Source organism: Lolium perenne, chromosome 2 (assembly GCF_019359855.2).
Source record: "Lolium perenne isolate Kyuss_39 chromosome 2, Kyuss_2.0, whole genome shotgun sequence".
Classification (NCBI taxonomy): domain Eukaryota; kingdom Viridiplantae; phylum Streptophyta; class Magnoliopsida; order Poales; family Poaceae; genus Lolium; species Lolium perenne.
Window position 1 is genome coordinate 40,440,007 of NC_067245.2, and position 12,613 is coordinate 40,452,619.

General features: G+C 45.8%; 3 protein-coding genes across 3 annotated transcripts; 2 read left to right on the plus strand and 1 right to left on the minus strand.

The window, feature by feature from the left end:
• Nucleotides 1-149: 149 nt before the first annotated feature.
• Nucleotides 150-3,152, minus strand: LOC127331886 (bZIP transcription factor 60). Its single transcript, XM_051358115.2, has 2 exons — nucleotides 1,777-3,152; nucleotides 150-691 (listed from the first exon to the last, which is right to left on the minus strand). Exons 1-2 carry the CDS (start codon nucleotides 3,038-3,040, stop codon nucleotides 258-260), a joined length of 1,698 nt encoding a protein of 565 aa, XP_051214075.1. The 5' UTR covers nucleotides 3,041-3,152; the 3' UTR covers nucleotides 150-257.
• Nucleotides 3,153-3,349: 197 nt separating this feature from the next.
• LOC127331888 (uncharacterized) lies at nucleotides 3,350-9,995 on the plus strand. Its single transcript, XM_051358117.1, has 4 exons — nucleotides 3,350-3,722; nucleotides 8,580-8,754; nucleotides 8,918-9,195; nucleotides 9,687-9,995. The coding sequence occupies exons 1-4, from the start codon at nucleotides 3,378-3,380 to the stop codon at nucleotides 9,792-9,794; spliced, it is 906 nt and encodes a 301-aa protein (XP_051214077.1). The 5' UTR covers nucleotides 3,350-3,377; the 3' UTR covers nucleotides 9,795-9,995.
• A 574-nt stretch (nucleotides 9,996-10,569) lies between these two features.
• LOC127331887 (probable carboxylesterase 18) lies at nucleotides 10,570-12,322 on the plus strand. Its single transcript, XM_051358116.2, has one exon. The coding sequence runs from the start codon at nucleotides 10,994-10,996 to the stop codon at nucleotides 12,083-12,085; it is 1,092 nt and encodes a 363-aa protein (XP_051214076.1). The 5' UTR covers nucleotides 10,570-10,993; the 3' UTR covers nucleotides 12,086-12,322.
• The last annotated feature ends 291 nt before the right edge of the window (nucleotides 12,323-12,613 follow it).

Sequence of the window (12,613 nt, forward strand, 5' to 3'; positions counted from 1 at the left end):
CATGTTTTGAATGCTAACCAAATTCCAACACACTTTGCCACATCTTAGACAAATTTAGTTAAAAGTGACAAGATAAATAAATTGTTGTTGACAACAATAATACTCTACACGATTAAAGCAGACAAACTTCCATGTAAGGTAATGAACTGTGATTTTAACTGCAACTCTATCCACATAGACAGTACATTAGCTCTCAGGAAAAATTCATGTCCTGTTAATCGATATAACTTGAACAAATACTATGGTGAAAATCCAGTTCACAGATGGGGGCTATGGTTTTTGAAGGGCAGGACGCATGAGTAAGTGACATACTTTACACTGTCAATCAGGACTACAACAAATATACGCGACAATGACTTCGAAGAGATCCTCCCATCAGCGTCCTCTCTTGGGTCAGCCAAGACAGACACCACCACAGATGAAGCTGGCTTATTTCCCGCAAAGCTCTCGTTCTCGGGGTGCGCTTTAAGGTGATCGGTATGGTTAGATGTTGAACCTTGTACAGGAATGGCCATGGAGTGTAAAATCCTCCTGGTCTTGACCTTCTGAGATGGAACATTTTCAGTGAAGTTATGTGATGAGTTGGACATAGCACTGGAGTAGACAGGAACAATGCCATTTGGATCAGCCGACGTCGGAGATGTATCAAACTGGAACACTTCAGTGCACATTCCAGAGCTCAACATAGGACCTGCAGAAGAATCATGAATAAACACTTCAGACAACAGCGGTTAATTACATGAGAGTAATTAAATTGAACTGCACCAAAATAGCATACAGTACTTTCCCTACACGAAAACCCCCCAATGTGAAGCTACAAGTAAATTTTCTAGAAATATATATGCATAACTGTACAATGGTAACCAAGATAAGATAGCACATCACATATGGCCAATTCAAACATTTTAGACACATGTCATGATACCCAATTAGATGTCACAAAGACATACACAGAACGGCTGGAACTTCAGCAAACCAAGGAAAAACATGGGTCTACCAAGTTCAACGAATCACTTTCCATTGTGTTATTCAATTTTTTCTAGAGCAATGAAGTTCTTCGGGACAAGTGAAACGTATATATGTTGATCAAGTCCATAACAAAGTAAAACCACATGTTAACACAAGTACCAAAACTGTGTAACTGATTCAAGATGTCATATGTACCCAATTAGCAATTGTTCCAATAACACAAGTCGATGACACGAAGAAGTTACACCTTTGGACAAGTCACCTAACCATATTAGCTCATGATTGCTTAGCTGTGCACACTTCAATGGGTAACTATTTTCCAAATTGTATACTGACCCGAAAAGAGGCATATATTAACTAGAATATTAGAAAATAAAGTAATATATGCAAATTGACCACTCCTAAGCGCACGCTTAAGCGCGCCTAGGCAGAACCCCTAGCTCTTAATTGCGCTTAAGTGTGCACTTAGCGCTTTAGACCTTCAGAAAAGGGAAAAGTGGAGGCAAAACGCTTGCTCAGCGCTTAATAGAAGCTTGGTTTCATTCAAATTACTCCATATTTTTAATTATTCACAAAGCACTTCATAATATCTCCAAGGAATCGTCACCCTTATATTAGCCAAGTTATTTGCAAAAATGAAAATTATATAGTATTAGCAAGGTATAGCAGCTAGGTATTGCTATGTTCATGTTCACACCACCAAATGTCACAGTATCAGAAACAGACATTGATTCGACGTGGCACAAACAAAAACATTTCTATTTCAAATCAACTGGAGTATGTAGCTTTTTTATGTAGCATTCTTACCAGACATTGCTTCGCTAAACCATTGTGGCAGCAACTCATCATCCTCCCTGTATATGCTGCTTCCATCTCCAGGAGGCAAAGCAATCAGTTCATTTGTTATTCTCTTAGCAGACTCCACGACTTCCACAGAACCCAATTTAGCCACATGGCGAGGAATCGCCAAACCAGTCTCGTCATTCCCTTGGTTAACCGGACTCTTCCCGTCAGAATGAGGTATACGCGAAGAAGCTTTCTCACTGGCAACAACGGACTTGATAACCAGATTCCCATTGATCTTGACATGCTTCCCATTCCTCGGAATATACAGCAGTGCCGGGAGCGTCTCACTTGCATTCGGTTGTAGGTTTGTATCAATGCCTTGGGATACACCGCTCCGAGGCCCGTCGACAGCCAGAATCCTCCCATGATGGGATTGACCAAGAACAACTGCTTCTCCGGAATCAGCCGTACCATACATCCTATTTACCGCAGGAAGCAAACACCCGCAGAGCATCGTCAGAAGCAGCAGTCCAAGGAGGCTAACACTCGCAACCTTCTTGGTCTTCTTAGCCTTCTTGGCCGGTGGCTCTGCGCCGGCAGGAGGAGCAGGCTGGCGGGTTTTGAGCCGGGGTATCGGCATAAGTGGGACTTGAGACCCCCGCATGGCGTACGCGGGGTGGATCCACGGTGGCGGCAGAGGGTACAACCCCGGGTACATCGGCAGCGGGGGCGGGGTGCCGGTACTGGTGGCGAGCTGGTGCTTGAGGGCGGCGTTCTCGGCGGTGACGCAGGAGATCCGGGCGGAGAGGTCCGCGATGGTGGCCTGCATGGCCTTGACCTTGGCCTCCAGCTCGTCCAGGTACTGCTTCTTCCGCTGCCGCGACAGGTGCGCGCTCTCCCTGTTGCGCACCAGCCGCGCGCGCCGCTTGTCGTCCCCGTCCGGCGTGGGCTTGCCGTCGTTCCCGGCACTCGCGCTCCTGGAAGAGGACTCGGAGGACTCGTCGTTCTTCGGGCTGGTTTCGACGGCGGAGGAGGAGGAGCCCCCGGGAGGGGATCCGGCCGAGGAGGAGGAGCCCCCGGCGGGGGATCCGGCCGAGGAGGAGGACGGTGGCGGCGGGGACGGGTGCTGCACGTCGTCCGTGGGGAAGAGGTCGAGGTCGAGGTCGAAGTCTAGGTCGTCGAGGTCGAAATCGTCCAGCGCGAAGGCGTCGTCGACGGAGTGCGGGAACTCCGGGAGGTCGTCGGGGAAGGGGAGGTCGGCGAAGAGGGCCGCCTCCGCCGCCATGTTGTGGGCCGCCGATCCGGTCACGGCGAGCGCATGCGCGGCGGCGGTCGCCGTAGCGTGAAGAGTTTGCGATGCGATGCGATGGAGGGGAAAGTCAGAAACTGATTTGGTCGGAGTCGTCGTTGGTTGCCTTTGCCGTGGTGGAGACGAACGAACCGACCCCGCCGTGCCCGGCCGCGTGCGTGACGTGGCGCGCCGGACGCGTCTGGAACGTTCCCGTGCCGCCGTAGTGGGCCTGGGCCTGTTTGGGCCGGTTTGGGCCGAAGGCTGGACGTACTTTTGTAGGGTACTAGTGAGGCGCGAGGCAGGCCCAACTGAAGCGGCGACCAGTCCAGGGATGGCGACGACGCTCGCAGCCCGCCGCCTGCTCCTGCTACAGCGATGCGCGGCCGGCCGCCGGCTGCTCGGCACGGCGGCGGAGGCCTCGGACGCGATCTACGTGGGGAAGCCGTCGCCCGTGGCGACGCGGGACGAGACCTCGGTGGCGATGCCCATGTCCTTCATGACGGGGTCCGTCGTGGGGAAGCGCTTCTACCGCGACGCCACCGTGCGGCGCGCCGACGACGGCAACGGCTGGACCGTCATGCTCGACTACCGCACCCTCAAGACGCCCGCCAAGCGCCAGCTCAAGCTGCACTCGCGCGCGCTCGCCATGGCCGTCGCCGCCGAGTGGGAGTTCCAGGTCCGGATCCCCCATTGCTCCTCTCCTCCTCCTCCGTTCGCATTCTTGTTCTGTGCTTTGGTTTCACCCCGACTGTGACTTCAACCGAGTTCTGAATTATGGTTCGTGTGGCTGTATGCTAGCAACTTAGCAATTTTTGAAAATCGTTCGAATGGAAATGATTAGCGCTTAGTTTGACCTTGATCTCGCAGATTTAGTTTGTCCACTTGCTCTAATTTCGTTCTAGTTTACATTTCGTTCGAATGGAAATGATTAGAGCAGTAGTGAATTATGAGAGGATATCATGATCGTTTCGTTCTACTTTACATTTCAAATGGAATGTATTGAATCTAGGTTTTTATCATATGATTTGGTGCCGCTGATGCGCTGACGATGTCTAATTAGGTTGTAACATTCTTGTTTCTGTATTGTTAATTGTGTTATGGCAGTTCTAATTTACCAGAATGGCTGTTTGGCTGTGAGTAACCAAAACGTAGTCCAGGTATGTCATCCTCGAGTGAAAGTTACGCCAACTAATTTGGAACGGAGCGGAGGCAGTATAAACTAGCAGTCGCATTTGTTCAGGCCAGTTAGTTCATTGCCATCTGTCAAGAATAGAGCACCTTAGACTTGAATTTTCGCTTCTAATCTCTAGAGAGACAAGAGAGTCTGAAATGAAAATAAAGCAAAACTCAATACGGCTGATGGACAGTGGCGGAGAACTCGGTAGGGCGACCACCCTAACTTGAAATTTTTCAATCCCGCCATACACACAACATATATACTGCAGATCTGCCGGTTGCCGTGAACGGAAGGTTCCCGAGCAGTAGTGAATTATGAGAGGATGTCATGATCATTTTGTTCTACTTTACATTTCAAATGGAATGTATTGAATCTAGGTTTTCATCATATGATTTGGTGTAGCTGATGCGCTGATGACGTGAATCGCATGACTAAACATTCTTGTTTCTTTATTCTTAATTGTGTCATGAGAAGTTAGAATGGTTGTCTGGCTGTACGTAGAAGGAAACAAATAAAGGGTAACCAAAACGTAGTCCAGATATGTTCTTGAGTGAAAGTTATGCAGATGGGTCAAGGCTGTTCTAGCCCATTTTAGTCTAGTACTCTGTCCATTACAAATTAGTTGACGCAGCTTTTTCCAAAATAAGCGAACATACACACTAAAACGCGTCAAGATACATTTGTAACTAGAGCAAAGCTGTGTCAACTAATTTGGAATGGAGGCAGTATAAACTAGCGTTGTCCCTGGTGTAGATCTGTTCCATTTGTGCAGACAGTTAGTTCATTGCCATCTGTGGAGAATAGAGCATTTTAGACATGAATTTTCGCTTCTGATCTCTAGAGACAAGAGAGGCTGGAAATGAAAATAATGCAAAACTCAATATGGCCGATGCACTGTGGCAGAGGACCTTGAAATTTTTCAATCCCGCCATACACACAGCACATAGGCTGCAGATTTGCCGGTCTCCATGAACGGAAGGTTCAGTCTGTCGCCCTGTCGAGAGAAAGAAGACGAGACATAGGCTGATCGAAGGAACCGATCCATGTGCTGGTATTGCTGTAGCGAAGGGGTACATCGGTCCTCTTTTCATTTTTTTTTCTGAACTTTGCCTGACTCAACCAAGTCAAGTGAGTTGAGTCGTAAGAGCTCAGCTGTGTCCAACTAAAGCAACTAGTGACAGTCATACGATTGCGACCCAACAGTACTAGCCTGTTTCAATCTCCAATAGAAATAAAATCAAGAAATGAGAATTGGTATCCCTAAAAATAAAAGAAGAATGGTACGCAACTGCCATTGTGTGGGTGACGCCATTAAAGCTACATTTTGGGGAGTAGTTTTCTTGCTATCGCTTGAATATTATATGCTTTATATCCATCAGTATGTTTCTCAAGTTAATTTTCATTGAAGTGGTGAGATTTTATGATTTTGTACTTGTATACAAAAAATATTTGTGATTAATTGTATATATATTTTTTGTATATACTAGTAATCTTGCACGTGCAATGTACGTGTTTTGCAATATTTCACAAATTGAATATAGATTTGTGTTCTCTATGAAAAATTATATAGTCGTAGTACGATATAGAAGAGGTAAATCCCAATTACAGTAGGGAGCAATTAGCTCTAAGATTGAATTGATTATTTGACCATTTTATTGCCAGGTGTCTATCATTAAAAGTGAAAATGTTATGCTGGTTATGTCATTGCAGCAAGGTGAAAATTTTCTAATTGTGAAGATAACTGAAAAAGACATGACTTTATTCAAACTTTTATGCAGTTTGCCAAAATTTGCCTACTCTTGGTTCTCTATTAGAAAAATTATGTTTATGACATTGCAATTTTACTATAATAATTTGCTTGCCGTAACTTAGCACCACAAGTGCTCCCCTAATATCTCCGTCTGATCAAACCAACACACATATGGCGGAAATACTTTGTTAGCTCATGGGCGTCATCATCCGGAACTTTGGAGTTCTTCCGTCCACATTCACCTTCTCAGCGATGACTTCAAACCAAACAATAAAGTCAACACCATGCGTTTTGAGAGAATAGTTCAGAATGAAACTGCTCTGCAAACAAAAACAAACAAAAATGTCTAGACATTAGTTAAGACCTAAACAAAAAATCAGAAGAAATACATAGGAATATTTAGCCAGTAACTACATCGTGTTTCCTTCTGTAGATTTTTTTTTTAAATGTGTTTCCTTCTGTAGATGATTTAACAGGCCAAACAAGATCACATGAACCATTGGATATTTGGATTCAATTCAACTTTAGCAGTTGGTCTACACGGTGACTTAGTGTGGAGTAGTGCAAACGTATACAGTGATGAAACTGTAGACAAAACATAGCACAACCACGATCACCTTAGTATGCACAAACCAATATGCATGTGAGGTCAGAAAATTAGAAAAATCTTAGGATTAGACTACTCCCAGTACGTTGATCTTTGGGATTGTGAAATAACTCCTTCACATGACCTTCCAGAGGCAGACTTTTGGTTTCCTTGCCTCAACTGTAGAGAACATTTGTTAAGTCAACATAATCTTTTGAAATGATTGAAATATGTATATTCCAATATTGATGACCTCACAATATAGCTAAGAGGTTTTTTCTATGGATAGATACATCAACCAATATTAAAGAGTGAACAATAAGAAAGAGGAATGGTGTGGAGTACCACTATATTCCAATTCCAAAGACACAGTAACATACAGAAATTTGATCTGCAATGGAAAAACAAAACAAGGTACTTTTTGAAGAAGGTAGAAATCTGAATCTCTTCAACTTTGGCAACATGTATTAAAGCAATTTGTAACTCAAGCATCGAGATTATGGATGATTACACTAAAAATCCAGTCTGACTCCCCATGTCCAGAGAAATAACTCATGTCGTACATCTAATGCATTCTCGACATCCAGCAATTATGAGTTCCACTCTGGTGCATGCTTGTTTCCATCTTGTGCAGGTGATAAGGAATCATAACCAAAAGAATGTAAAAAAGGATAAATCTGGTGTGTGTGTCTGTACTTTGCATGTGGCAAATATATAGCCAGGATTTGAAACTGAACTTAATGAAATATTGTCTGTTGGTACCAAAATCCCAAAGTTGTTTCAGGGGAAAAAAAAAATCGCTAGCAGAGCATAATATGTAAGAAGCGTTGTTTGATCTGAAAGCTAGAGACAAGAGAAACTCTATTTTCTACAATGTTTCTATTTTTATACATGCAGCAAGCATTTTAAGTAAAATATCAAAACAAAAGAATTCATCATATGGTTCGTCGGCTATTTTCCCGCTGGAATTTGTGAGAGCAGAGGATGTCAGTGCAATACACTGGAAATTCACATCACCTAAATATGCGCACTTTACATCAGGGAGTAGAAATTCACCTAGAGAGTGAACGCCGCATGCACCAACTGCCCTTCGTGCTGTCGGGGCCGTCACCGCGACGAAAGGCAGTGCTTCCCGCTGCCATGACGGGCATCCTACAGGGCGGCTTTTCCGAAGATCCGACCTGCTGCCGAGCTCCAACTCTACATGTTATTCGATGCGCTCGTCACGCTCGCGCGTGCGTCGGCGCTGCGGGAACGCGCCCACTTCTCTGTGCTTGTGGCGGGCAGTCCGGCAGCGGTGGACACAGTCGCGTGGTGCCCTGCAGGACGCCGGCAGCGTGCGGCGTGGCAGCGGCTGAGGGCGAGGCGGTGGCAGCGAGCAGCGCAACGGCAGCGGAGGGCAGTGCTCTGTGCTCGCGAGATTGGTTGGTCGAAAAAATGAGGGGAATTGATTAGCTCGGTGCGGTTCAGAGTTCAGACTTGATGAGGCGCAATTTGTGCGAGGGCCCGTGACGGAACGGGACGGACACTGTTTTACCACGAAACTCGGGAGTGTCAGTCACCGTTGGATATTCGTTGAACGGTCAGGATCTGTTGGATCTGCCCCCTCTGTGTCTTTTTATATTGGTATAGATGGACTATTCGATTTTGCATCAAACCTTTTCTATTCTATTGACTCCGCCCTACCTCAAAAAAATTCCGTCCTCCGCCACTGCCGGTGGACCCTCATATGCTGCAATGGATGAATCTAAAGAGTACTAGTAATTAGATGGTACTTAATTAGTTATGCAAATCTATGTTTTTTTTTGCATGGCTGAGTTGTTGCCTTCAAATGCTCTCTACTGTATTAAAACTTGCTAGCTACATCAACTTGCTTTATTTGGTCTGCTGCTCATCTACCACTATTCAGGACTGCAGTATTTTATCTGAATTAACTTCTATGAAAAAGAAGGCTTCCTATATTTCTTTCTTAGTTTCTCGATCAATGAGCACTGGTACTGAAAGTTCCGTATTGTCATAGGAACAAGATGGAATCCGGCCTTTTACAATGCCTCTTATGAAGCTTGCTTGTACTGCACTGGAGAGAGTTCCGTTGACACGAGCTAAGATAATTAACAATTTAATGCAAAGATTCCATCAAGATTTGGTATTTTGCCGCTCACCTGCCGATGATGAACTTACCAAAGGAGTTTATGGTAATGTGTCAATTGTTTCCCTCATAAGTTGGTTCATTTATTGTGGTCCAACAAGAAATGATCTGGTTTCAGGCTACTTAGGTCCATATAATTACATTACCAATGCCTTGTGTTATCACCTCCAACATTATGATTTCTCATATTTTCTTATTATTACGTGCAGAAAAACAGAAGGAGAAAATCGACCCAATACTGGACTGGGTCAACACAGAGTTTGGGGTGAAGCCTGTTGTATACACAAGTTTTCTAGGGGGGAAGCAAGATGAGCGGCTAGCCAAGGCTGTAGAAACCGTTTTGAAGGATGCAAATGATCGTGAATTGGCATCTATTGATGCTATGGCTTCAGCAGCCCATTCCCTGGTCATCCCTCTTGCAATATTTAGAGGAAGGTTGGGAATTGAGGAGTCCATTGAACTGATCAGGCTTGAAGAAGATCACCAGGTGTGATACTGCAACTGTTTATTTTTGTTAATTTTGGTCATTTTTCTTGGGATATTCACTTTGGCTCATAGGAGCATTTACTCCCATTGTGTGAATCAACATTTCGAAGTGTCAAAAAAAATTTAAACTAAAAAATTTCACGTACATCTACACATTTTATGTTCGTACACAAGTTTTCAAAAAAAACTATAAAAAATTGTGGCTCCAGTAAAAAAGACAAATTTTGATGCTATAACACGACTACGTACAGGACATTTTTTTATCTTTTTTGTACACGCCACATAAAATGTTGTTTCTTCATGAAAACTTGTGCACTAACATAGAATGTCACGATGTACAACAAAAAAATTATGTCAGAATTTTTTGACATTTTTAAAATTGTTTTAAAATTATTTTGTATAATAGGAGCATTTGCTCCTATGAGCCAAAACGCCACCTCCATTTTTCTTTCCTTTTTGTATCTTATGATCTTTATTCCTCAATATCTCCAGGTCGATAAATGGGGCTTGGTTGAAGGAGGCCATGATGTTGATATTGCTGATCTTAAAGTGCAGATGTCATCGGCTGTTGTGTTTCTTCATCTCTCACGACGACAGTAAAAACCTTTCGATCGATGATCTATGAAATGTTTTCTGTTTGTTGTTTATTTTTTAGCTTGTCTAAACTTGTATGAAGGGTTGTAGAATAATAATAGCCCACGATGGTTAAGATAAAACAAAGCACCAGTATGTGCGGATGTTGAGTTTTGGCTTCAATTTAGCTTAACATGTTACCAAGGGGGCATAGAAACCCCGAGTCAATGTGGGTCCCAGTGATTTCTGGTTTTCTGTGCAATAGCAGATTGATGAAGAGTGTCATAGCAGAACATTTTTGTGGTAACTAGTTTTTGGGTGATTTTGTGGTTCAGGATGATGAAGAGTGTCATAGCGGAGCCTTTTTGTGGTAACTTTTTTTTCCGGTGATTCTGTGCTTCAGTACGGTGAATTGTCATATCAGAGCAGTTGTGTGGTAACTAGTTCTGCAGTGATTTTGTGGTTTGATGATGAAGAGTGTCATAGCATAACCATTTTTGTGGTAACTAGTTTTTTGATGATTTTGTGCTTCAGTAGGTGAAGAGTGTCATTTGTGGTAACTAGTTTTTTGATGATTTTGTGGTTCTGTAGGTGAAGAGTGACATATCAGAGCATTTTTGTGGTTGCTAGTTTTGCAGTGATTTTGTGGTTTGGTAGAATGAAGAGCGTCACAGTTGAACTTTTTGTGGTAACCAAATAGAGATTAGTATGTTGCTAAGGGGGTATAGAAACCCAAAATACATCTAGTGACTAGTGATTTCTGGTTTGTTATGAACTTATGATACTGCAATAGCAGATTTTGGTATGACACTCTTCATCACTATGAACCAGAAAATCACCCAAAAAAACTAGCCGCCGCTATTAGCAGTAGGTGCTTGAATGCTTCACTATCATAAAGAAACTCTATGTTAAAAAAAAAAGAAACTGGTCCGATCCTTCAGCCCCTATTAGCAGTAGGTACTTGAATGCTTCACTATCAACGTGTCCGTCGTGAACAGTTGAGTTCGGCGGGAAATCTTCATGGCCGGTCGCGTAGCGTGTCATGCTAGGCAACTCTGTTACTGGAGCTGCCCACATGTCTGCACGATTCCAAACCAAAACTTCAGAGCGGTCTTCACGACGGCGATCGGCCAAGGATCGGAGTTCACATAGTTGCAGATAATACACTCCACGTACGTATCTGATCAGGTCAGTCAAAATGAGCCAAATGCAGCAAGCGCGGGTAAATGATGGAGACGGGGAGCACGAGCCAAGAAATGGAAGCTCGCGCCAGCCTCCCGCGGCCCTCGCCGCCGGTGCTACCGTGCGCGGTGCAGCTGCAGGTCACCGCGTTCTCCGCCGGCATCGACGCCCTCAACCGCCGCGACGGCACCGTCAACCGCGGCGTCTACTCCGTCGCCGACCGCCTCCTCCGCGTGCGCGCGAATCCCCGGCCGGACTCCTCCAGCGTCCGTTCCGCCGACTTCGTCGTCGACGCGTCCCGGGGTCTCTGGGCGCGCGTCTTCTCTCCTGCCGGAGCTGCCGCCTGGGCCCGGCCGTCGCTCCCGGTCGTCGTCTATTTCCATGGCGGCGGCTTCGCGCTGTTCTCCGCGGCCCAATGCTACTTCGACCGCCTTTGCCGCCGACTCTGCCGCGGCATCGGTGCCGTCGTGGTCTCCGTCGAGTACCGCCTCGCTCCCGAGCACCCCTACCCCGCCGCATACGACGACGCCATGGACACGCTCCTCTTCATCGACGCCAACGGCGTCCCGGGCCTGGACGACGGCGTCTCCGTGGACCTCTCCAGCTGCTTCCTCGCTGGGGAGAGCGCCGGTGGCAACATAATCCACCACGTGGCCAACCGCTGGGCTGCAACCAGCACTACCTCCAAGTCCGTTCGCCTAGCCGGCCTACTGTCTGTGCAGCCATACTTTGGTGGCGAGGAACGGACGGAGTCGGAGCTGCGGCTGGACGGCGTGGCGCCGATCGTGAACCTCCGGCGGTCGGACTTCTGGTGGAAGGCGTTCCTCCCGGCGGGCGCAACCCGCGACCACCCGGCGGCGCACGTGACCGACGAGAACGCCGTGCTAGGGACGGCGTTCCCGCCGGCGTTGGTAGTCGTCAGCGGCTTCGACCCGCTGCAGGACTGGCAGCGGCGGTACACCGACGTGCTGCGGCGGAAGGGGAAGCAGGTGCAGGTGGTGGAGTTCCCGGAGGGCATCCACGCGTTCTACCTCTTCCCGCAGCTCGCCGCCAGCGCCGAGGTCATTGAGGACATAAGGGCGTTCGTGGAGAGCAACAGGGCGTCGTCGTCGACGCCGGAATCCTCCACGCGGTGAACAGAGGCGACCAAGTTGCATTCTGCGAAGAGAACGAAAATGTGTGGAGATGTACGTCGAAAATATATTTGCTCAATGCGTGGAGCTGTCGAAAATATATCATCCACACGACCAAGGAAATACAACAAAACTTACGCAGTTTAATTGCACACAACTTAAATTGTACTCCGATCCGACCCGTACATGAGGACTTGGGGCTCTTTGATTTATAGAATTTATGTAGATTTTATAGGAAAATTTCGTATACAAGTTGTTTGATTCGTAGGATAATCTTGTAGTAGTGTAATTCTTATAGAAAAAAACATTAGGTCATATCGCACGGAAAAAATTCATTTGCTACAATCAAACCCACTTCATCTTCTAATAAAATTAAAGTATCAATAATATCCCAAAGCTATGATTTTCCTATTTCTATGTTTTTTCTATCCTACGAACCAAAAAAACCCCTTATTTCAGCGAGTAGAAAACTGTAGGTTTAAAAACTCAAGTATACTTCAAAACTGTATTTTTCTGCATTATTAAAAACTT

What these genes read in the sequence shown, in the direction of transcription:
- LOC127331886 (XM_051358115.2), bottom strand. Translation starts at nt 3,040, where the DNA reads ATGGCGGCGGAGGCGGCCCTCTTCGCCGACCTCCCCTTCCCCGACGAC. An exon ending in GTTTAGCGAAGCAATGTCTG is followed by an intron (nt 692 to 1,776) that starts GTAAGAATGCTA and finishes ATTCTTCTGCAG; the next exon opens with GTCCTATGTTGAGCTCTGGA.
- LOC127331888 (XM_051358117.1), top strand. Translation starts at nt 3,378, where the DNA reads ATGGCGACGACGCTCGCAGCCCGCCGCCTGCTCCTGCTACAGCGATGC. An exon ending in CCGCCGAGTGGGAGTTCCAG is followed by an intron (nt 3,723 to 8,579) that starts GTCCGGATCCCC and finishes GTATTGTCATAG; the next exon opens with GAACAAGATGGAATCCGGCC. An exon ending in ACTTACCAAAGGAGTTTATG is followed by an intron (nt 8,755 to 8,917) that starts GTAATGTGTCAA and finishes TATTACGTGCAG; the next exon opens with AAAAACAGAAGGAGAAAATC.
- LOC127331887 (XM_051358116.2), top strand. Translation starts at nt 10,994, where the DNA reads ATGATGGAGACGGGGAGCACGAGCCAAGAAATGGAAGCTCGCGCCAGC.